The following is a 24,073-nucleotide window of genomic DNA, read 5'->3' as shown; positions in this document are numbered from 1 at the left end:
CTTATACTGTTCAAGTACAACTGATCATAATTAATCACAAACTTAAAATATGAAGCAACGCTAGATACACGAAAAGAACTGCAATTACAAAATTGTGTTTTAGCATATTAACATGAGTTTATGAAATGTTTTGCAATTATATTAACTAATTCATGTAATGACAGAATAAATATTATCAAACAGCACTCTTTATTTACAGCCTGCATACTGGTACCTACTTTTTTCTTCTTTTTTCACTGGTTAGTTGAATATGTTCATCGTTCATAATTTTGTGTTCCATTTTTACATTATTTCATGCCAAGGCTACACTCCAATCTATGTCTGGTTTTGTAAAAACAGTATTGTGCATAAAAGCACGGCATGATAAGTAACAACATGGGAACAGTCAAACCTGTCTATAGCGACAGCCTAAGGGAAACACAAAAAGTGGTCTTTGTAGACACAGGCTCCTTTAGTGCATGTTTCAATGAGAAACCATTTTCAAGGGAAATAAAAAAATGTGGTCTTTGTAGACAGGTGGTCACTAAAGCAGGTTTGACTGTACATGAATTACCATTAGACGCAAAGAAGTGGGCTCTCATGGCCATGGGAAATTTGATCATTTGGGTGTGTACCTAATAACAGGTATTGTCAAACACCAGGATTACCCTTTAGTTTATTGCTTTGCATTTTCCTCCAATTGCCCTCATTATCTTACATTTCCCTCACGTGAAGACTTTCCAATAGACTAGGGGGTATTTCCTGATGGGACCATGCCACGGGTTGGCCATGCAGTCAGACCGCAGCCGGTGCGAAAACCCTCTATTTTATTCAGCACGTATGCAAGAATTTACGTGTCTTGCATACGTAATGAGTAGTGCAGACGGTCTTCCCGATCGGCAGTTTTTGCCTTTATAATTGTTCATTTCTCATGAAATGGGTCTTATTTCAAAGATAAGAAGTTGCACTCTCTATATACTTATATAACAATCATGTTTAATATATTTTGGAAACAGATATTTCGCCTTGAAAATGGGGTTTTTCGACGATAAATCTATCTAAAGAGTAGGGCTGATTTTCACATAGAAATCATTCTTGCGTCAAGAAGATGTTAAAATCAGCATAAAGCATAAATATTTTTCTTTACAATGATATCAAAATTATTATATTTTACGCTGTACCAAAGTCAGGAACCAAGAAAAATCACGCGAATGTTCATGAATAATTAAAAAAAGTAGTCAACTTTGCCGATGTGATAATAGAGCGTTCTGATTGGCCAAATACGTCAACTACGTCACATATGTTCCGCTTTGGTTTATTAACATTCTAAATACCAAATTTGAGTAAGCATTCCTTGTGGCGTGCGCCTGTAATGCACGTGCGCGCAAGCAGTCATGACAACAACCTGAAGACCCTGGATCAATTACGTCACCTGCCGTTCAAATAATATTTTTCTACATTATTTCTTTTTTAATCATTTTTCTTAATTTTTTCGGCCAGTCGGTGGCGCGGCGGAGCTCCCTGGAGTTTACTAATCAGTTATGCATTGCCATTGCTCAAACGGCGAGCGTGCACGAGTATGAAATCACACAATTTCGTGCCATCATATAGAAAGAACAAATTGGTAATTTCCGGGTTTTTAGGGTCTTAATTACTATGATTATAAAGAGAACAAGATTTTGCGTCAATTAGGTTTTGACATTATTTTGATCAGTGACTTTTCATCTTTCCAACGAATCTCAAAGTAAACAAATTAATTATGTACCAAAGTCAGGAACCAAAAGCGAAATTTCGGGTACAAAATAGCTGTTGAAATGTTACAAAAATAACGACAATAAAAGTGGTGAAAAAGGATCGTTTCAAAATTGTGAAATATGGCAAGTTTCATATCAAACTGAAGCTGAGAATCTCGAGAGTAATTACCGTTGCGTGCTGCCATGTTGACAGAAGTTATCGACCACAAAAGCAGCTGCATGTACACCCTTACAAATCTCACAGAAAATCTCGTGAATTTCAGCACACGTGAATGTACGAGATAACCAAAGAGACGCTGAATAAAAATCAGCGTATAGCCTCATTAGCGCGCACGCTGCGGTCTGACTGATGGGCAGACTTGTACACCCATTAGTGGTAATTCCACCAAGTCTGGTGTCAGTGAATCATGACCTACTGCTCATGGAAACTGACGACCATCTCCCTTTAAATGATGAAATAAATTGCCATCTTCACTTTTTATAGTGAAAAGGCATTCATACCATTGCATTCATACCTAAAAAAGATCATATTCAAAATTCATTGTAACAAGTGACAACAACACATTGTCTGCAAAGACAACAATTGCAATTTTGAAACTGAATGGATAATGGATATAGAATTTATTATTTCTGAAGTACTTGTGAGCCTAACCATTCTCGTAGTTTGTCGCTCAGCGATCCAGTGGAGTTTTGTAGTTCTAACCTAGGTTCTAGTTCAGACGACAAGGTTTCGGCGTTAGCTTGAACGATAGGGTCCTGAAGAAAATAACACAAGATTAAAGAAGTGTTACGTTAAGATCAAATATTACCATATAATGGGCAACAGGGCTGATGAATCTATAATTACAGTTCCTCACAGAATAATAGACCGGTTCACGGTTAGCACATGTCCCAAATGACCCTGAATATCCACAGATCTTAAAAAACATGAACATGAAGAGGTCCCACTTTGTAAATTTTGAAATAATCACTCCTACAGCGATGGAGGTGCTACATAAATAGCCTTTGTTTTCAAAGAATACTTCCACCTGTGTATCATGGAGTACACTGCTTTCGCATAAATGAATAATGATTACATAACTTTCATGAGCACTTATCTAGTAGTTAGTCTTTGTGTATTTCATAATTTGTTCTGCAATGACCTTTATCTGCTCATGCTCAGACTGCAACTATGAACTGGCTTATAGAGGTAGTGTGCATGGAGCCTCTGTAAGTTGAAAACCCAGTTTGAGTTGAGACCTGCTATGATTCAGGAAATATTCTTTTCTTTAAAATCTAGATTGCTTTCTATTTTTGTGTGTGCATATTCATTTTGTTCTTTAACATATAAAGACATAATTTGTTTAACTTTTATATTTCTATTGAACATTTTATGAGCTCTATTATACTCAAATGTGTCCCCCAGGCAATGATTCTATTGAAAGTTTAAAGGCGAGGTCCACCCTGATATTAGAGTGGTTTTAATAGAAGGAGAAAAATGAGAGAAACCTGTGTGTCCTCGAACATGTAGTAAAATACTGATCTTCAGTATACAAGTCCTTGATTTACACCAGAAATGTGTACATATGTGGTGTGTGGGCGCAAGCAGGTGTCTTTATCAATTTCTTTACCTTTTAACTGATAACAATTTTCATCTACAAAAAAGCTATTTTTGTGGAATAAAACATTGCCTGACTATTTGTTCTTCAAATGAATAAAAAATACAAAGATCTTACCACAGATTTGATATCCTTTGGGTATTTGGATATATAGGTTTCATGGAGATTCTCCAAGTCCGAGACAAACAGGTCGATGCCTTTGAGAGCCTTGGCCCTAGTATCAACTGAATTCTCTTGCTCCTTCTTTAACTCTGCTATCCTGATATCCAGTCTGCATTGAGAGGATAAAAACACCAAAGTTAATGGTAGAACGGTAGTGGTAAAATTGCAGTTCAAGGGTTTTGGGTGCAAAATATCCATTCAATATTGTTTAAATATTACCTTCAGAGGTTTAGATGGCAATACTTCAACCTAAATTCGCAAAAAAGTAAAAAATATATGCCCAAATGTTCAATGTTGAAGTGCATTCGCGATATCTATCCAGGCCGGATCAATATGATAATTTACCAAATATATCAATTAGTAGGCAGTTTCTTGGCGAAAATTGTATCATCACGTATCAGTCAAAACATATTCTTTCACATGATTGGTAATAAGAGCTTCCATTTCATTTTTTTGAGAGGGGGGGGGGGGGCGTTTCCAAAACTGGTCTATACCTTAATACTGTATACTTGCCTTTGCTGCACAGTAGGTATTACAGGATGAAAAATACCTATTGAACAGTCAAGTGAAATTAGATTACAATTGGCCAAACAGGACTGTTGATGCCTCCAAAATGGTAATAACTAAGCAATCAATGACAAAAACACAAGATGAATGCGACTGCATCTCTGGTATGCGTCAGGTTATATGAACATCTAAAAAATCCAAACTCTTTTCATGCTACCGGTACATGTACTTGAGCTCAGTTTGGTGTACATTCCCCAATTACATTACCTGGTACTGCCTCTCTGTAGGTCAAGCAGCTCATTTCGATATCTCCCAATGGATGTATTCGTTCTTGACAGGCTTAGGGTCTGAAGCTTGAAGTCATGCTGCATTGATATCTACCAAAAAAAAGAAACAAAAACAGCTTTTAGTTTTAATGCCTGCTACATGACAAACAATGCACAGTGCACCCACTCTCGATCCAGAAAATGTTCTTTAATTTAAAGTCAGGGTAAAATCCCAATTAGAAAATACATGTACAATCTACTTTCGCTATTTCAGAGAACACTATGGGATAAAATTAATAGCAAAACTACAGGAAGGGACTTTTTCAAACTTAAGGGTCCTGTTTCATAGAACTTGCCAGTATCAAATTACACTAACTGTTATAAGCTACTAAAATCATGGCATTGATTGGTTGAGAGCAAATTTGTCCTAGAATTTTAGCATTTGTTTTAGCAGTTTTATGAAACAGGGCCCAGGTGCTTTCTCAGATTTAAATCAAACTGGAAAAAAAATTAAAACAATCTTTTCTCCTTGCAAGCGCAACCAAACTATGAACACTTCGGTTGCTTTCTTCGCCTCTCTGTACTATCGCTTATTTGCCACACATGCAATTTTGCACAAAACATCATCATCATCGTTTAGAGTCCATTTGGCCCACTTTGTGGGGTTGGACATTTCATTTCTTTAATGGCCGCCTTCCAAGCTTTCCTGTCTGAGGGATCCACACGGCCGACACCCGATGTTTTGGCATCCTCTTCGATGGCTTCCCTCCAGGTTTTCCTGGGTCTCCCACGAGGTCTTCTTCCGGTGACCGGGAAGTTTAGAGCCCTCTGGAGCCAGTGTGTTGCCTCTCTTCTTGCCACATGTCCAAACCATCTAAGTCTATTCATCCTCATAACCTGTGCCACCCCCATCAATCCCATTGATTGAAGGAGGACTTTGTTCTTCTTTCTCTCGTGAAGTGATACCCTGCGCATCCACCTCACCATCCTCATCTCAGCTTTTTCCATTCGCTGTACACTGGATGATTTCATTGCCCATGTTTCGCTCCCGTAACGTCATGCATTTTCTAACACAGGCATCATACACCTTCCCTTTCACTCTTAACGGGGTCGCCCTTGAGGTGAGGAAAGGAGAGAGTTCACGAAACTTTTTCCAAGCACTTTGGATTCTTGCAGTCACAGCTGCTGTCTCTCCTCCTCTGACAGCCAACATGTCTCCCAGGTAGCAGAACTTATCCACCTTATCATATGTCGTTCCATGGAGATCCAGACCTGTCACATTGTCACTGGTACATTTCTGTGAGATTGTACCTAAGCACCTCTTACAGATGAATGTCTTACTTGCTGCTTGCAGGCTACCACGTATTCCACTGCATCTGCGATAGACCCAGCTCCTGCATTTGGTGCATCTGATTGAGTTGGCTCCAACACCTGTATAGCAAACTCCACAGGGGTACTCTCCTGTTTTCTCTGTCTCACCTGCATCAGCAGAAGACACCATGACCTTGGACTTTCCAACATTCACTTTCAGACCCTTTCCTTCTAGGGCTGCTTGCCATGAAGACATTCTAGCTATCAGTTCTTGTTCGCTCTTAGCCATCAGCACCAAATCATCTGCGTAGAGCAGTTCCCATGGAAAGCTTTCCCGGAAAACAATAGGCACCAAATAGGCACCAAATGACTGAAGGATTGCTTTGTGCAACACAATGGCTTTGCAAGATGACCCATGACACTGGTATTGATTAGCTCCATGACAACCCTTATTATCTACTGTTATAAGATGATGACGTGGATCTTAATCAAATGATTGGTTAAAAGCGTACACGTGACCAGGCATTTATTTTGTCTAACGCGTAATTTGGATAATGACCGGTCATTATCCAATTCTAATGACCAGTCATTAGTAAAATCATGTTATAAAACATCATTTTATAAAACAAATAAAACAAATAATACACATCATTTTGTTCAGGCATTAGTAAAATTACCCACTCTGTACCTTCAAAACAGTCCAAACACCCTCGGTTACCGCCTTAGGCCTCGGCTTGTTAGACTGTTCCTAAGGTACATTGTGTGGATAATTCTTACTAATGCCCTCACTGCAATGTATTATTTGTATATTGTTTACTGACGTTCATGACACCAGTATGGATTATTCTTGAGCTGGCAACAGTTAAATATCTTTAAGCATTAGTGTATCCATCAAATAATAAATACAATGTGGCACAGAGAGATTATTCATATGGCATATAAAGAGTTTTTAAAAAAGAAAAAAAGATGTCTTCAACACAACGACCATTGCAAGGGAAACTACTGATTTCATACCATGTCTGTGAGCTCATGTTTGGAGTGTTCCATGAACTTGGTGACTGCCTTCCTGTGACGGGGCGCATCCAATGCTTCTCTGAAGAAGAAAAACACAACAAAAATCATAAACAAGAGCTTTAATACGGATATATGACCAAGGGTCTAAAAGCTACGCAGGTCCATATACTACGCACCCAACAAATAGACAAAATACAATACACACAATGTGCCAAACTTCTGAGGTTACTGAGCAACAAGAATGCCATAGACGTTTGCCCCAAAATTTGATGACATTTTAGTATATTTCTTGTCACATCATCATTACCGGTAGACTGAAACCAAGGTGGAATTCACATTATTAAGATGCAAAACAAAAATCTTCATTCATTTGTCACATGTGTGTAGCTTGTGGACCTTTTTTTCATGTTGAACAAATTTAACATGGGCATAAAACATGACTTTGAATTATGCATTAATTATTAACATTTGCCGGTCAGGCTTTTTTCCACATAACAACTTCAGAATATCCAGATTATTAAAAATAAACCCAAGAAATCATCATAAAACAATGAATTACAGGACTTTTAGCATTTGGAAACAAAGTGTGTAGCTTATGATCCCCTATCATAATTTTGATAAGTTTAGTTCAACATAGTGCCTGCAACACAGTTATTCAGGTTCCTTTTTGTCTTCCCTGCATGATCTGTACAATATTTTTCTATAAATCTAAGACAATGCACTTTCTCATCTGTAGAGGAATATACTGTAATTGAATTGATTTTTTTTTTCATAAAATCTTTTGCATAAAACAATCACATGCAAGTCATAACTGAATTGGGTTTTATTTATTTAGAATTAAAAATAGGATGTGGTTATTTTGAAATATTGAAGTTTTAAAAAATGCATAAAGAGTGCACCGATATATATGGCTTGATCAAAAGCCCAATACATGTAATAGCTGATTATCCCTCAGCTATCAAAAGTTCTCATTTCACAAAATTCCATGAGCAACTCTAAGCTTTTTTAGAAGGAGTTAGCATCAACAAGTTCTTTAATCTGAATGCAAGTAAATCTATAGTGGATGAAACCGTACCCTAAAATGATTACTTGATTGAAATACAACAAATGAGTTTAATAGCATAATGAGAGAGCAGTTTCAATACCTGAATTCCATAGCAGTGTCTTCTAAGCAGTTAAACAAGATATCCAAATCACTGGTGTCTTTGATCAGACGAGGGCGGGCTCCAGTTGTGTACAACCGCACTTTTGCTGTGGACATTAAAGATCAAACTGAGGAATTACTAGTGGATCACCATGATAAAAGTGATGATAAGAAGATATTTTAGGAAAATGTGTATATTACATACAAAAATGTTTCATTGAATGATCATTATATACCAATAAATAAATTAAACAAATCTAAAAAACTGCAGTGTGGTCCAATTAGATGCAGTGTTAGTTGCAAGCTGCAAGATTAATCATGAGACCATGTCCTCAGAGGCTGCCCTACACAAACCAAACAACCATGTGTTCCAACGCTACATGTATGCAGAGTATGATCGTTGGTCTACCCCCTCTAACCAGCATATAGCACAGGTCAGTCGCACCATTGCATATTTGGCTTGCGTATTGCTGCGTACCTATGGCAAGCCGTTTTAACATTCATTCCTATTTCTTGATATCAAGAAATGATTTTCTGTTGTAAAGCAATGGTAATTATTGATATCAAGAAATAGGAATAAATGTTAAAACGGCTTGCCATAAATACGCAAGCCAAATACACAAAGGTGTGACTGCGACATAAGGGAGCTTATACGTGCAGCAAGAAAGGCGACTTGTTTAAGTCACCAAGGCGCCTTGTTTAAGATGAGAAGGCCACTTGTTTTACTCTCCAAGGCGCCTTGTTTTAGGAAACAACACGCCGTCTGCCTTGGTGGGTATTAAAATGTTGCCTTCCCAACTCGATCAATTTAACCTTCTTGGTATTACAGAGAAGGTCGAGTTCTGGGAAGAGGTAAAAAATAATTTGTGAGCGTTATCATTGTTATTATGCAAGGGTGAAAGAACATCAGATTAAACATGTTCCCTGAAAAGCATGGCTCTTCAATTGCCTTCATATTGTAAATATGCATGTAACATCGTAAAAATCGGGGGGCCGGCTTTTTACGCCACGTGTTCGTGTAGTCCCATATACATCTTTCTGTGTACAGTGTTTGTAACTTTACCAAGACTTGGCCAAATTTCTTATCATTTTGATGATTCCAGAACCTTGCAATACACACAAATTCTTATATGCTAGATGATCAACCTTTTCTGGTCGGTTCCACACCGTTTCTTTCACAATGCAATCGCATGACCAGACCTCAACTTCATCTTTAAGAAGGCACCAGTTGCCTTCTTGCTGCATATCTAAGTTTCCATAATTCCTCTCACAACATGCCCCCTGTGGTATGCTGCAATGAAAGTTGACTTCCTCTAGCACAGGATGGTAATTTTAGCCAGGCAGCTTGGCACATCCTTACCTCTCTTTTCTACTGGTTCCCCAGGCTCAGAGGACTCTGTCCCCGCTACCCTTTTCTTCTGACCAGCTGGACCTTTTGCCTTGACCGGTCCAGACTGTTGGCCTTGCTGGGTCTTGGCCTGGTGTCTAACCACATGGCCACTCTTGGGAGTCGCTGTAATGAAGCTCTGAAATACAGAAAAAAGAAAGAAAATGCCTCAGTAGATTCAGATGGCATTACAGGTCAAGTTAAAAAATGGGTCAATTCTGAACACGGTTAAAGGTCAATGAATAAACTATCTATGAGAAGCACTGCCCATGCAATAACTTTCTAGGTAGGATCACCTAAGTCAACCACAGGTACATCTCTTCAGGCCTTAAATTTCAATATTTTTAGGGCAAGGCCACTTTTCTGTAGGGCACATTCCTATATTACAGCACAAATAGGAAGAATTGAAAAGGGCACAAAAAATCTCCAAGGCCAATGAGAGGGGCATTGAGGCCAATGAAAGGGGCATCTAAGGCCATGGCCTTGGTGGCCTTGGATTAATTTAAGCCCTGTCTCTTGGATAAATCAATGCTGGTACGAAACTAAAAATAAATAAGAATTATTCAAGGGTACCAATCACCTACAAATAAGCATTCTATTAAAAAAGAAGTTAAACAAGGTGATATCTTACGATAGACCTATCTGGCGTCTTTCCAACTGCCTTTGATATGATTTTGGATGCGACATTCTTCTTCTTCTTTGAAACAGGTGTTCCCTTTGAGGTCCTGGCACTACTCCCTGCTGATCTAGGACCTCTCCGACTAAGGGACTTTGTTCTAGAATCTGCCTCAGAACTGCTACTGTCAGACCTTGATGACCTGGAAGACCGCTTTCCTTTTGGAGTCCTGGCACTACTAGCTCCAGATTTCTGATCCCTAAGGCTTGGGGATTTCCTCTTCGGGACTGCCTCTGGACTGCTTCTATCTAACAATGAAGAATTTGAAGATATTTTTCTTCTGCTCCCAGTCCTTGACAAAGATGATGAGGAATGTATTTCAGTATTTACTTCCCCATCTTGTGGAGTGGTGCTAAGTTTCTTTTTATGTTTCTTTACAAATGTCAGTTTTGGCCCCCGCCTTTTACGAGGGCTCGTAGACCTACTGCGATCACTTGTACTGGAGAGACTCTGAGAAACCCTGACACTTCCCGGCGTGGGCACATCGCTTTCGACTGGAACATCAGTAGAGTCACCATCATCTTCGTGGGACGGTTGTCTAGTCTTTCCTTTAGCACTTCCCTCTTTGGAAATCAAACTTGAACCTTGCCTTTTCCGTGGAATTGTTGTTGTCGGTTGGTGTTCATCATGTTCATCATCCGAGGCTGACGAAACATGTAACTGCTCCGTTACCTCATTATCCAAAGGAACTGTTTCATTGATACTATCAAGCACACTGATAGACTTGTTAAATGATAGGCTTGCTTTTCTTATCTTTCGAAAGGTCAAGCTCGGACCACGTCTCTTTCTCGACCTTGTGGATCTCGTAGACCCTTCTGATCCTGAACTTTGAGATTTGCTCACATCGTTTGGAGTCTCTGAAAGATTTCTGTCATGTCCCTTGTTCTTTTTGGCTGTTGAAGACCTTGATTGCACTCTATCGCTTGATCCAACATTGTCAATGACACTTTCCTGTAGCCGGGAAGTACCGGCAGCATTGCTGACACCTGAAGTGCCCGCAATGTCCGTGTCCTGCACCCAATTTTCATTACCACTTTCGCTAGCTCCTGGGGAAATTGCAATTTCTTCCTCCCCACCATGAGAGACTGGTGACCTTTTCTTACTGGCACTTCGCTGTTTCCTTGTTCTTGGAACTGAGAAGATGGGACTCACACCAGACTTTCCAGACACTGTTTGAGCACTGTCAGTAAGGCTTTTAGATGAGCTATGTTGTTTTGACGATGAAGATCTTTGTGAGGGTACGGATGGTGTCTGTGGTGACAGGGGACGAGGGTGCTTGAATGAGCTGTTTCCAGAACCTGTTTGAACGAACAGAAAAATGAAAGATAAATACACAACACTGCAGTTTAAGCTCAAGCTTTGGGCTCATGAGTGGTTTTTGTTTATTCCTAAAACACTTTCTGCCAGATATCTTTAGTTTTGTTTGATAGTATACAACTAATACACAGCAGTGAGGGCATTAGTAAGAATTACCCACACGAGGTACCTTTGGAACAGTCTAACACGCCCGAGGCGATAGCCGAAGGTGTTCGGACTCTTTTGAAGGTACCGAGTGTGGGTAATTTTATTAATGCCCAAACAAAATGATGTGTATTATTTGTTTTATAAGATGATGTTTTATAACATGATTTTACTAATGACCAGTCATTAGTAAAATTATGTGTTGGGCAAAATAAATGCCTGGTCCCTTGTATACTCTCAACCAATCATTTGATTAGGATCCGGTTCATCATCTTATAATGAATATTAACAACAGTGTCTTTTCGTCATGTCTGTATAGGCAATTAAGAATACACTTTGATTATAGGAGGATAATATAACATGAGACTTTCATGTTTCAAATGTTAGTCCAAGGCAGGATCTTGGGCCTTGTAAATTATGGGACCAGGACTATACATCAATTCCCCATCCCACTACCTCACCTGGGATCCTCCGGGACACAATGATAGGTCCAGGGCTGGACCTAACAAGCTGAGCGACGGGGGACTCTCGGATGGAACTCTCAGAAGACTGGGATGAAGTGGGTTGGTTCCTATTTTTCTTGTGAGATTGCTATAAAAAGTGAAAAGAAATAAAAATCAATTTATAACAAATGGTTTGGGAAAACAGAATAACCATTGAATGTACATGTGATGTACCGTAAGTCTATGTGTATAAAACTAGGGCTGTGCACAACAGTGTAATGAGGTACCCGAGTACACTCCCAGGCTCACAGGCGAATACTCGAATATTCGGACGCCATGTTTTTTTATAATTTTTTTAACAAAATTTGAATTTTTTTTAATTTTTTTTAATTTTTTTTAATTTTTTTGATTTTTTTTTAATTTTTGGATTTTTGGATTTTTTTCCTTTTTTTTCTTTTTTTGCCACTACCATACCACTCGGCAGTTTCTCAGGTCCCTCGCGCAGCTCGCTGAAAACGCATGCAACTTTACTTTGAGTTGCAGTTGAAGGCGCCGATTTAATAAGAATAATAACAGTAAACAATGCTGTTTTAAAAACCAAAGATGGCAGAATAATCCATTTTCCTCCAAGTCCAAACAGAAATCTGGACATTTGGTCCCAGTTTCTGAAAGGTGAGTTTGACAGTGCTTGAGTTGGGAAACATTTTTACCGACGGTACCATGCCAGCGGACGCTGCTCTCCCTGGCACGGGTAAGCGTGGGCCTGGACATTTTTTTTTTTTTTTTTTTTTTTTTGCGGCCGAATATTCGGGTACAAGAAATCGTACCCGAGTAGTTGTCAACCGTGCGGGTACTCGAGCATTCGACTACCCGTCGCAGCCTTATATAAAACCCACTTTTTTTCCCGCCGAAAAAACTACAACGAAAGTCGGGGATGCATCTTATACACAGGTACACAAAAGTGTTCTTCAACAGTGTCGATTTATGCCCCTCCACCTGCACTGTGCCTGGCAATGTCTCCCAGCTCAGTCATACAAGGTGTTGCCTCACCACATGAAACTAGAATAACACTTCCTGTATGGCCAGATTTCTGTTTGGACTTTCGTCATCTCCTGTTTTCAAAACGACATTGTTACTATTATTTGTGACAAGTTCACAAGTACAAATCGGCGCCTTCAACTACACCTCGCAGTAAAATAAAGGTCCTTCCCTACATGGGTTTTTGAACACGGACCTGGCTTGCTGCCTATGAAGTTGGCAAAAAATAGGGGTGAATCTTATACACAGGTGCATCTCATACAAGGAGATTTACGGTACATGTATCTCGTGAGCTCCCCTCCCATTTGCCCTGTACCAAAAAAGTTCAAAAATCTATATTTTCCCTTAAGAAAGTTTTTAATCACACATTCATCCTAAAGATGATTATTTGAACTATATTTGTATGCAACCCTACCCCTGTATAAATAAATTAAATCCTAACATCAATAACTAACAAATTGAAAGTTTATGAAATTTTCTGTACAGAACGAAATGGAAAGGAGCTTAAAAGATATGTCAGTGTTGCCAAATTGTGTTTCACTGATGACAACTTCAAAATTCATAGCTTTCTTATTTTTTCAGAATTTACTCAAACTTTCTCTGATCCGTTTCTCTCATTTTTCTGCTTCTACTAAAACCAACTTAATAACAGGGTGGACTTCCCCTTTAAATGGAATTACTTGGTATATGGAAACAAAACTATCTTTAAAGGGATAACATGCATTACACTACACCACAGGAATGAATTCATACCTTTTTCTGACTTGCATTGTTGATAGATGGTGGGATGGGGGATATTTTAGGATCCCAGTCTTGCACAAAGGTGAAGGCCCGAAGGGTAGTTTCACGCCGTCTGAAAAAAATTAAAATAACATCAAATGTCATAAAGAAGTCAACTGGAAGTTTTTTTTTAAGCTTGCGAGTTGCGACATTTCATGGCCAATCTGGAATTTGGAAATCTTCTAATTCTAGATGTCTTTGGGTCTTCCAAATAAAGTATATTAATAAAGTATATTAATGATCTTTAGAGTCAGACTTCTCTCAGTTCTTTTATCCTGAAAAGCCTTTCTTTACCATTTTGGTATGGAATATCTGAACAAATTGAAGAAATAATCATACATTTTTGGGTAAAGTTGGATTTCTATGCCAACCCTCAAGAAGGGTTTAGAAATTCTTTTCAAATGGAGATGTTGCCATCAAGATTAGAAAATAACAACAAAATTAAGCCTTAAAGGGACTTGGAAACATTGTTTAGATGAGAGATAGTGGTGCTAAAGTAGTTACTTCAATGCTAGATGTACAATTAAAGAAATTGAAAACGGACCATTGTTAATGATACAAATTGGGAAAAACTGATCTGATCGATTCCTTAATTGTCCCAACTATATTTATTACAATTTAATTACATTTTTAGGTGAATGCAAATCGTCACAAAGCAATAAATTGGCTCTACATACCATTCCAGACATTTAAGTGTTGACAGATTTTTAATAGCCTGTTTTAAGTCTTTTTATCAAGAAAAAACGATTGGGAAAATTCAAAAATGGTTGGGAGAATTTACTGTTAATCACTGTTAGAGGGTGTTGCACAGTGACGCCTTCAAAGAAAACCATAGATATCTTTGTGGTTTGAGAATTTTTCATGATTTTTTTGCATGTCAGAGGTTTAGTACAGTAGAAGAAATATAATAAGTAACATTTTATACAAAAATTAAGCAATTTTTTTATCAACCTTCAACAATGTTACAGTCACTTTTAAAGAAGAAGAAATAAATGAGGCTTTCCACGCCACGCATATACAATCAAATTTATCTATAATTTAACACACCATACATTTGTTCCACCTACAGTAAGGATAGAACTAGAAGAATAGCCTCTCTTGATTTTGTATGAGATTAAAAGTGGCAAGATATGCAAGGATAGCGCCAGCCAGTGCTCAGTAATAAATGGCCCAGTGGAAAGGTCACGAAGGATTTTTCGCACTTTGATTGGATCGTTTAGAAATTCGGTCTGATTGTAATAATAGATCTCTTTCACTTTGCAAAGTTAACACATAAACAACTAAAAAAACAACAAATAGGCTTAGACTATATTATTATCATTGAAATAGAAAAACAAAAATCAAATTCACCATTTTCAGATCTTCACCGTAGATTTTTATTGATTGAAAAAAATTATTATTTTTACAAGGTTGTCCTGACTATATAGTGGACACTTGGTAAGAACCTTTTATATATACATGTAGTCTATGCCTTTACTAAATAAATAACGATAGTGCTTGTAGTTGCACTCACATTTTATTTAAAATTCAATTTGATCTTTATTAATTAAAAAACCAAACAAAATAAAATAAAAACTCAAATTTTCAGATCTAGAATTCTAGATTTTCAGTTCAATACGAGCATCAGGATCTCCTTTAAATTTTCCTTTAGAATGTACCGTAGACAGAAAAAAAAATTCGGGAAAAAACTAAAATAAATGAGTGAAAACGACAGATTCTCAATTTGAATAGTAACTGTGGATGTGGGTTAATGACTAACTTATTTTCCAATACGTGGGACAGGGCGTAGATACCTGAGTAAGAATTTACGGATTTTCCAAGTTTCTCCACAAAAACAAGGTTCATAAAGTTCGAAATTTGTTTTGATACTTACGTGGCTCTCTTGTTTGTTGGTGGTTGAGACCTTTTCGGGACAAATGTCCAAGATTTTTTATTATTTTGACTCGACATTTCAGCGAAATATATCGCGCGTCAAATTTTCAAAGTTGTTATATTTCCATATTGAACTACAGAGGGCGTTAATGCATACGACTTCGACTGCACTCGACTCTTCATGCTCATGCATGTAATGAAATATTGATTTCAATTTTGAATCATCATTATTACTACTTAACAACTTATTTATGTATATATATCTATATATATATATATATATTACTTGAATGAATATATTGAGCAAATTCGTTGCTAAGATAACTTAACAAAGTGTTTACCTAGTCATCGCAAATCATCCCCCCCCCCCCCCCCCGACAGAGAAAGACTGACGTCAACAAAATTATCTTCGTCTCCACTGTCTTCTTGACCTTGCATATCCCTCTGATTATGAATCTTTGTGTTTGCATTAATCCATGTTTACCAACTCATGTACCTTTCCCCCCCCCTTCCACCTCTTCTCTCTCTCTCTCTCTCTCTCTCTCTCTCTCTCTCTCTCTCTCTCTCTCTCCCTCCCCTGAGCATATCACCCTATATCCAATAATAATAATTTCGGGGGGGGGGGGCAGGCACCCCTGTAAAGAAAAATGACTCAAATATAATTTCGGACTTTTCGTAAAAAAACTATAGATATATTTTTTGTACTGATAGGTAGGCCATGGCCAGGATGCGATCCGAAACACGGTCCATCTCCCCCCCCCCCCCCCCTCCCCACAAAAAAAAGATGGTTTTAATTTAATTCTTCCCTCTATCATCCTAGCTTTCTGGCGTCTAACTGTTGTACAAACAAGGAATAGAGAGGGACGATGTTAGCCATGGTGATGATCGAGACGTGAGAACACAAACCTAATAAATATTTCTCTCTCTCTCTCTTCTTCTAGCCGTAAACCTCTCGAACTATCACAATAATCTCCCTCCCCTACCTTTTGCAGTCACGAGGAGGCCTTTTTTAAAACTTTTTACATGCTCCAGACCCAATCTTGTTTCAGGAAACGGTAAGTCCGTCCATTGAGGATGTTTCGGTTCATTTCGTGTTTATAAGAAATTATATCCACTGCCCCGGCCCCCTAGGAAATAAGAATGCTTTGAATGCCCTCTTCCCTCCATCTCCTCTCCATCATCCACGTTCACAGTCGTTGTACAAACAGGGAGGTGAGAGGGATGATGCAAGCGATGATGATTATCAGGAACCGAGAACACAAATACCTTGCCAATATCCCCACCCCTCTCTCGGTGTATCTGTCTTTCTCTCTCTGTATGTCTGTCTCTCTTCTCCCCCCCCCCCCTCTCTCTCATCGTCGAACTGCCTATCCCTTTCATCCAATCAATCTTCCTCTCCACCCTACCCCTTCTTTAAACTGCCCCTCCATCATTAATTTTTCGAACTGGAACACCAGGAGAGTGCGCATCAATCAAAGGGGACCCCTACGCTCACCAACAAAAAGAAAATGACGTCGATTCCCCTTCCCTCCTTCCCCCTCCCCTCCATCTCCCCTTCCACTCTCCTCCCTCCCCCTCACTTCCCCCTCCTCTATCATCGTTGTACAAACAGTGAGGTAAGCGGGATGATACCAGCCGCGATCATGATGATCAAGGCCGAGAACACAACAAACCCAATCCATCGCCAACCTACCACGCAATGGTGTCAGGTGACACGACTATCAGCCCTGATTAAAGCGATCTCATCTTCGAAGATTGAGGTATCCTACATGCATGGCGTAGATACCAGAGAGCATGATATGAGGGGCACATGCCCACACTTCCATCAAATGCCAAGAAAACAAAAAGGAGACAAAATCACAAAATAGGATCTTCCTCCCATAAGACTCCATTCTTTCCGTAGCTGTCCCAGACGGTGGCATTGTTATTTGAAAATTCATTCACCGAGTTAAACACTGGGGCTCCTTAATGACGCTAGTCCCCCCCCCCCCCTATGGTGACAGCGCCCCCTAAGTAGCTCAACCCACGCTACACCACTGCGTTTTTTCCATGGCAAGAGAGATGTTAACCTGATTTAAGACAGCCAGATATAACCCTGTCTTGGTATATTGTGATCGCAATTGAGGTTAAGAACCCTTTTTTCAGTGTTTTTAGAATAGTAGGAAGAAAAAAAAAACTAAATATTCAACTGTTTAACACTATCTTCTCAATAAAATGCTATACATGTGGTTCAGTGGTGGTTATGTGAACGGAGTTTCAAAATCCCTACAGTCCTTTGAAAACAGTTTATACCACGCATTCTTTGATTATAACATAACTAACTTTGATGATGAACAACAACGAAAAACAGCGTTTTCGGAGGGGGGGGGGAGGTGGGTGGTTTGAATATACAGTTCAATAGTTTATAATTACATAATTAACCTATTTATTTTCACGGCTTGTTAATGCTATATTGTTTACTGATAACATGCATGATGTGTATTATAATCACTAAAGTATTTTGACACTGTTTGATTGATAGCGAGTATAGCTTTTTCACGAAATATCCCTAAACATTGGTCCCCTTTTTTAGCAAAAATATTATTAAACATGGGTCCGTTTTTTCCAAAATTTCGAAAATGTTTGGGTGTTTGCATGGCGAACACCAGAAAATTATGAAAATTGGCCTTTATTTTGAGAACCCCCCTCCCCTCCCCACCAAAAAAAAAGAAAAAAAGAAGTGCCCTTTTCTTCTAAAAATGACCCTTAATAAAGGGGTTTCTAGGCTTGAGCGGCATATCCCCATCAAACCAAATCTGAGTACCTCCCCCGGGTTGACGCTACCATCGTTCACGCATGAAAACTCTTCCCCCTTTCCACATTTTTGGCAATGATTTCGTGAAACAATTCAATTTACATTATCTTACTTCGATTGGTTTTCCCCAAGGTTCTGTACTGGGCCCTAATAATTATATTTGTTCAGTAGTCGATTTGAAAAGTAGCATGTCCCTGGTTGAGCATAGGATTTCTCTTTTCTACCTCGAGAATAAAAATATCATTGTGAACTGCTAATTCTGCCTCGTAGCCAGACTATTCTCAGAGTGTAGAGATGGTGGATGGCGCCGTGTTTGTATAGGATGGGCTGACGATGTCATCGCAGTCGATTTAGCAGATTGAAGGCGTCAAGATGGCGAGGAGGCAGGGATTAACCGAGATGGGGAAGGATGAGTGGATTGTCCCCGAGGTGATTTAGGAGGAGGAATGGGAGGGGGAGGCATTGTTCCTTCCTCTGGTATTAATGGTAGAGAGGTTGGATAGTACGGGATTACATGGCGTATTAGCGGTGATGTTTTATTTTGTTTCACGGTTGTTTCTCTCCATTAAAGATAGAAACAGAACAGACTGGATTAACATAAACTTGTCTTTGTGGAATATGCATTTGTTGGGGTGAAATAATCAAACAGGATATTCAACTTCAAGACTTGCAAATATTTCAAAGATTAAATCGAAAAATTAAAAAATAAAAGAAGAAAAAAGTATGATGATACAGTTCTTCAAGATGCGGGCGGGTATATACAGCAGTGCAGGGCGTTCGATTTTACAAAATAAATAATGATCCCCATTCTGTGTTTATTTTTGGACAGCTTTTTTTCTTCTTCTTCTTATAGACCTCTCTATTTTTGTCTCATCATTTTCTATCTTTCTATCTTTTTCTTTTATTTATTTATTATTGGGGGCACGCCACCTTTGTTCGAAACGCTAATGGTATATAATAATCTACATTATATGCATATTTTCATTTCATATGCCCCCCGGAAAAATTGACTATATATAGTCACACGTGTGTTACATCAATTGCCAATTGGCAGGGGCTGCGTCAAAAAGTGGAGGGAGGGGGGGGGGGGGGGGGGGTATAGTCCCCTATGATTTTACAGACATGCTTTAAAAGACAATTTTTTTTTTTGGGGGGGTACATATTTTAGACATGTGTCCCGTTTGAAATTCTCCTGGCGCCGCCCCTGATGGAAGAAGCGTTTGTACAGGGGGCTCTGCTGAAACCACGTGATGATAGCTACATGTTGATGTTTCTCAGCCTGATTCATCCTCCTCGAGATGACTTCATCCATCTCCTACAACTGTATATGAACTTAAAACTTTCGAAGACGATCGCACAGACTTGCGAAAAATCAACCCAAGGCAACCAATCACCAGAGCATGTTATTTTTTTCTTTGTCCTCTTGCCGAGGTGTTTTATTTCACATATTTCATACATATTTACATCAATTTACATTTTAACATAATAAGAAAGACAAAAGTAATTAAATAAATAGTTATAACTTTAACATTTCTTGAATAATTTCTTTGTGTTTCGTCGATAAAATACCAAAGCATGTTATCCTCTTTATGTAAGGGGGCTATACTGTATTAAAAATATGAGCTTCAATAAAATTGGTCTAAAGCTATCTGTCAGATATGAGGATCTATCTATGTTTGGATTCATAAAGGATTGGAAGGGACCACATAAAATATTATTAAATCACTTAATTATCTTATTGAAGAGATACATTTATATTCAGAAATGCAGGAATTAAGTAATAAGTTTCATAGGTTTCGAAACGTTCATTTGCAAAATCAGACATATAGAATTGGTAATTGCTAAACAAAAGCACAAAGAAAACATGCACTATAGAAAATGGTCCCCTATTGAGAATTTATTTTAATTATCCATAATTATATTTGATAATGATATAGTTCAAACCACCCGAGACTGATTTTTTAGTTATTACATCAGGTCTGTTTGTTTGTTTGTTTGATTGTTGTTTTTTTTTTTTTTTTTTTTTTTTTTTTTGGGGGGGGGGGGGGGGGGGGGTAATGTTACAGTGATTCGTATTTGATTATTGTTCTTTTAATGTTATACAATTATTTAATTCTTGTATGATTGTTGTTTTTGTAATGTTACAAAAAATTTCGAAAATCAATAAAAATTTGGAAAAAAAAAAAAAAAGAAAGAAAAAAAATATGAGCTTCACGTAATTATTACTTCTACAAAGAGATATTGTAATTTAAATACATTCTCAGTGAACAGTAAAAGTCTAAAACGTCTTGTTGAGTAGAGAAGTTTACGAACGCGTACATTATATTATGACCCAAACGAAACCCATGTCTGATTTTGGTTCTGTCATTGGACTTGGTTTCCGCATGTTATTCTCTTTATCGAAAGTCTTCGCGATCATGTTCTTCATCTTTTTGGAACTTTGTGGACGTAATGTAATCTCTACGCACTGATAATTGATTTGCATTTTTATGAAATATTGTTCGAATTGTTGATTAAAATGTTTTTCCATGTACATCCCCTCATTAAAATGAAAGTTTTAAAAAGATCAATATTATTCTTAATTTCAAAAGAGGTGTTTATATCAATACGATAAAGGGAAATTCAGCTGAGTTTTATTGCTACCTTTATGGTTGACAACTACAGATTTAAAATGTCATTCTCTCTTTCCGCGTAGTGGCATCTAAAGGCATTCACCTTTTGACCGCCCTACAAATTCACGAAAAAATTAATGCATTTCATCAAAAAATGAGACATCATTTTCCCGATATCGACCGAGCCATTGAAATTATGCATCCGTACTTCCTCGCTATTCAGGGAATTCCATAAATATACGATCTGGAGAATAGAAATGGGTAATAAACACTTGAGCAGACGACACTGTCATATCCATTATCGGTACTCGAGAGCGATCAATAGCCTATCGATATCATTCTTATGAATATTCATAACGTAACTTCTCGAGCCTTCGAGATTTCATCCGGGAGATGGTCATGCTATAATGGGGGTAGCGATGTACCCATTATAAGGGGTACAAAGAGATACCCACCCACCCCCCTTTTAGGGCGTTGCTATGCACCTTTAAAAAGTAGGCCCTAAAGGATGTGATAGGGTAACTGTAATGGTAATAGTAATTTCCAGTAATAACGAATAATTATCGGCAAGTTAGTAAATCCATCTTCTACAGCTATTCAAATATGATATGGGAGGACGTTTTTTTCATAATCAAAGAATTCATTTCTATTTGTTGTTTTTATAGAACTTTCGTTTCACGTTTCAGTACAAATCTTTGTACCTTAATCTGACAATTTTGAAAAACTTGAGACCCCTTTTCTGCCTGCAAGTTCCTATCGAGAACGAAAGTAAAAGACGTTGATCTTGTGACGCCCTGACAAAATTATGCATCATGATTTATAGCAAAAGTATACTTTTTAAACTGCATTTCATAAATTTGATCTTATGTTAGAGTGTAATTCTCTTTTTGGACCTAAAACAATTATTACCGACTTTACATGAAAGTACATGTAAATCTATTTACATAATTTTTATGAGATCCTTTATGATACCCCCATCCCTGACACGATCATACTTCGAAAAGTTCTGACTCTGCCTTTTTTTCTCGACTGTCCTGCTGAAGTCTTCTGCCCCCTCCCCAGCCTCAACCCTCTCCAGTTATGAATTATGATGAAGTGCAGTATGAATATTATGTCCATGCCTTTGCGGCCTTCGTTTTCTCTCTTCACTATTTCTTCTCAGATGTCCATGCATTTGTTTGAACATTGCTTGATTTGAAGAGCTTACATGCATTTTTTTAAATATTTTGCTTCATTTTCTTGTTACCATCAACAAACGGGTAGTTTTAAAATGGTAATTTTATTTGTAGATCTTAAAACCAAATGCAATCTTAAAGCTAAAAAAAAGTTGTTTGGTATGTTTGCCATAATTATCAGGGAATGTTGAAAAACATCGGAGGGAATTCATGCGGCGGCTTTAAGAGGGAAAAATGCTGTTTAGTCATTAAAGATGATTAACAAAATTTACTTCTCAAATTACATTACGAAATTATAATTATTGTTAGTATGAAATAAATTATTATGTTTTCACAACTTGTTCTCCCTCTCTCTCTTTCTCCCTCTCTCTCTCTCTCTCTCTCTCTCTCTCTCTCTTACTTTCCCCTTTTTGTTCTTTATTCTGTGCTTGAATTTATACAAAAAGACCCTGGACGTCCAATCTTTTTCTCTCATGTCATAACTCACGTTTTTCATGCTAAAACTGAAGTCCAGTAAAGTATTCAAGAAGAAGAAAGAAGAAAAAAAAATGAAATGGGACCGGACCATAAAGACCCGTATCTCAACGCCAATCAATTTTCAAAACCGGTGCATTTCCTTCCCAATTGCATAATACATGAAGCGGGCGGTGGAGGGGGAGATACGGCTTGCACTTGCGACAAAACGAGAGATGAGTAAATAAAAAATACTTTGTCCACTCGACGGCTTGTATTTGTCTTGCTCTTTTCAACGCTGCCGATATGCTTTTACCCTCATCCGTGCCCTGATTTTTCCTCGAGTGGAAAATATGAGAGCTCTCAATTTAAAGGAACTCTACAATTTTACAAATAATTGAAGTCATAAGTCATATCTTTCGCTGTTTATGACTTGGAGGTATTTGCCATTCGTTGACCTGTCTGAGCAAGGCGACTTCACGCTACAGTATGACTTGTGATGCAGGACAAAATTGTTCTTTTCGATAACAGCATTTTCCACTTCACAGTAATTCCTATTTCTAACAGGGAGTTACAGCACCGTGCCTTCCAATTTTCTGAATTTCTATCAGCAAGTTTATATCATAACGTTTTGTAAGATAAACTAACATACACCAACCATGTCCCAATACACTGTAAAAAAGAATTTGTTCATTGGTAATTTGTACGTATTTTTCCATGTAGAATTTACTTGAAAACATTAGTTTTGCCACTTACGCACTAAATTTAAGTCTTGCTAACTCAAACTTTCAATTTAGTAGAACATACGTGGAATATTTAAGTAAAATCAAATACATAAGAACTTTAAGTAATTTCAGCATGTATTAATTTAGTAATTTTAACTCAAAATCAGAAATTATACGTATTACTCAAACAATTTATGTTGATTATTCTTATCTTTTTAAAGTAAGGACCGATGCAGTGCGTAATAGAAATATTTATATAATTTATGAATATTCATTAAGACCAAATTAAACTCTTTTTTCAATAAAACAATTCTTTTTTTGTGGTTGAATGAAAATTTATGGACTTTAAAACATTTACTAATTCATTTAACATGGCTAAGCAAAGACAAGACAATTTTTAATTGTTACCCAGTTAAAAACAAATCAAAACTTGATATTTCAGGAAATTGTCAACCAATTTTCCTTTTAAGATGCTACGATCAAGTATATATTAAATTTGGAGCCTTTCAATATGTGTCGAATTGAAGCGTATGTAATAGTTTGTGATGGTGGTAGATATATATATATACGGTTAAATCTTAAATAGAAGTAGTGTTAAAGGTAATACAAAGTTTTGGTATGAGGTCATGAACTTGGTTCAAATGAACATATTGGAATCATATGCGATCCTTCAATATTCAGTGATCGTTGTCGCGGTTTAAATCGAGTCTAAAGTTATGAAATTGTAAATAATAAACTCTTTATGTTGTATAGCTCCCTCTCAAGGTCAAGATATTAATCAAGCTATAAACTAATGTTTTTTTGACTAAAATCGACCGATTAGCTATTTCCGTTTGGAAATTAAATATAAAAACTACATATTCTGAGATTTTCATGGTCGCAATTACCATTGTACGTCCGTAGGCGTTATTTGAAATTTATC

At 37.7% G+C, this 24,073-nt stretch overlaps 1 protein-coding gene across 1 annotated transcript; it reads right to left on the bottom strand.

The window, feature by feature from the left end:
• Positions 1-2,280: 2,280 nt before the first annotated feature.
• On the bottom strand, positions 2,281-15,513 carry LOC100891972 (serine/arginine repetitive matrix protein 1). Its single transcript, XM_030979416.1, has 10 exons — positions 15,394-15,513; positions 13,494-13,593; positions 11,721-11,850; positions 9,754-11,096; positions 9,096-9,261; positions 7,737-7,842; positions 6,592-6,670; positions 4,268-4,377; positions 3,449-3,602; positions 2,281-2,489 (listed from the first exon to the last, which is right to left on the bottom strand). Exons 1-10 carry the CDS (start codon positions 15,468-15,470, stop codon positions 2,358-2,360), a joined length of 2,397 nt encoding a protein of 798 aa, XP_030835276.1. The 5' UTR covers positions 15,471-15,513; the 3' UTR covers positions 2,281-2,357.
• Between the last annotated feature and the right edge of the window lie 8,560 nt (positions 15,514-24,073).

This window comes from Strongylocentrotus purpuratus, unplaced genomic scaffold, assembly GCF_000002235.5.
Source record: "Strongylocentrotus purpuratus isolate Spur 01 unplaced genomic scaffold, Spur_5.0 spur5_scaffold_10, whole genome shotgun sequence".
NCBI lineage: Eukaryota > Metazoa > Echinodermata > Echinoidea > Camarodonta > Strongylocentrotidae > Strongylocentrotus > Strongylocentrotus purpuratus.
The sequence above is the reverse complement of the archived record's forward strand: the minus strand, read 5'-3'. Positions and strand labels throughout refer to the sequence as shown.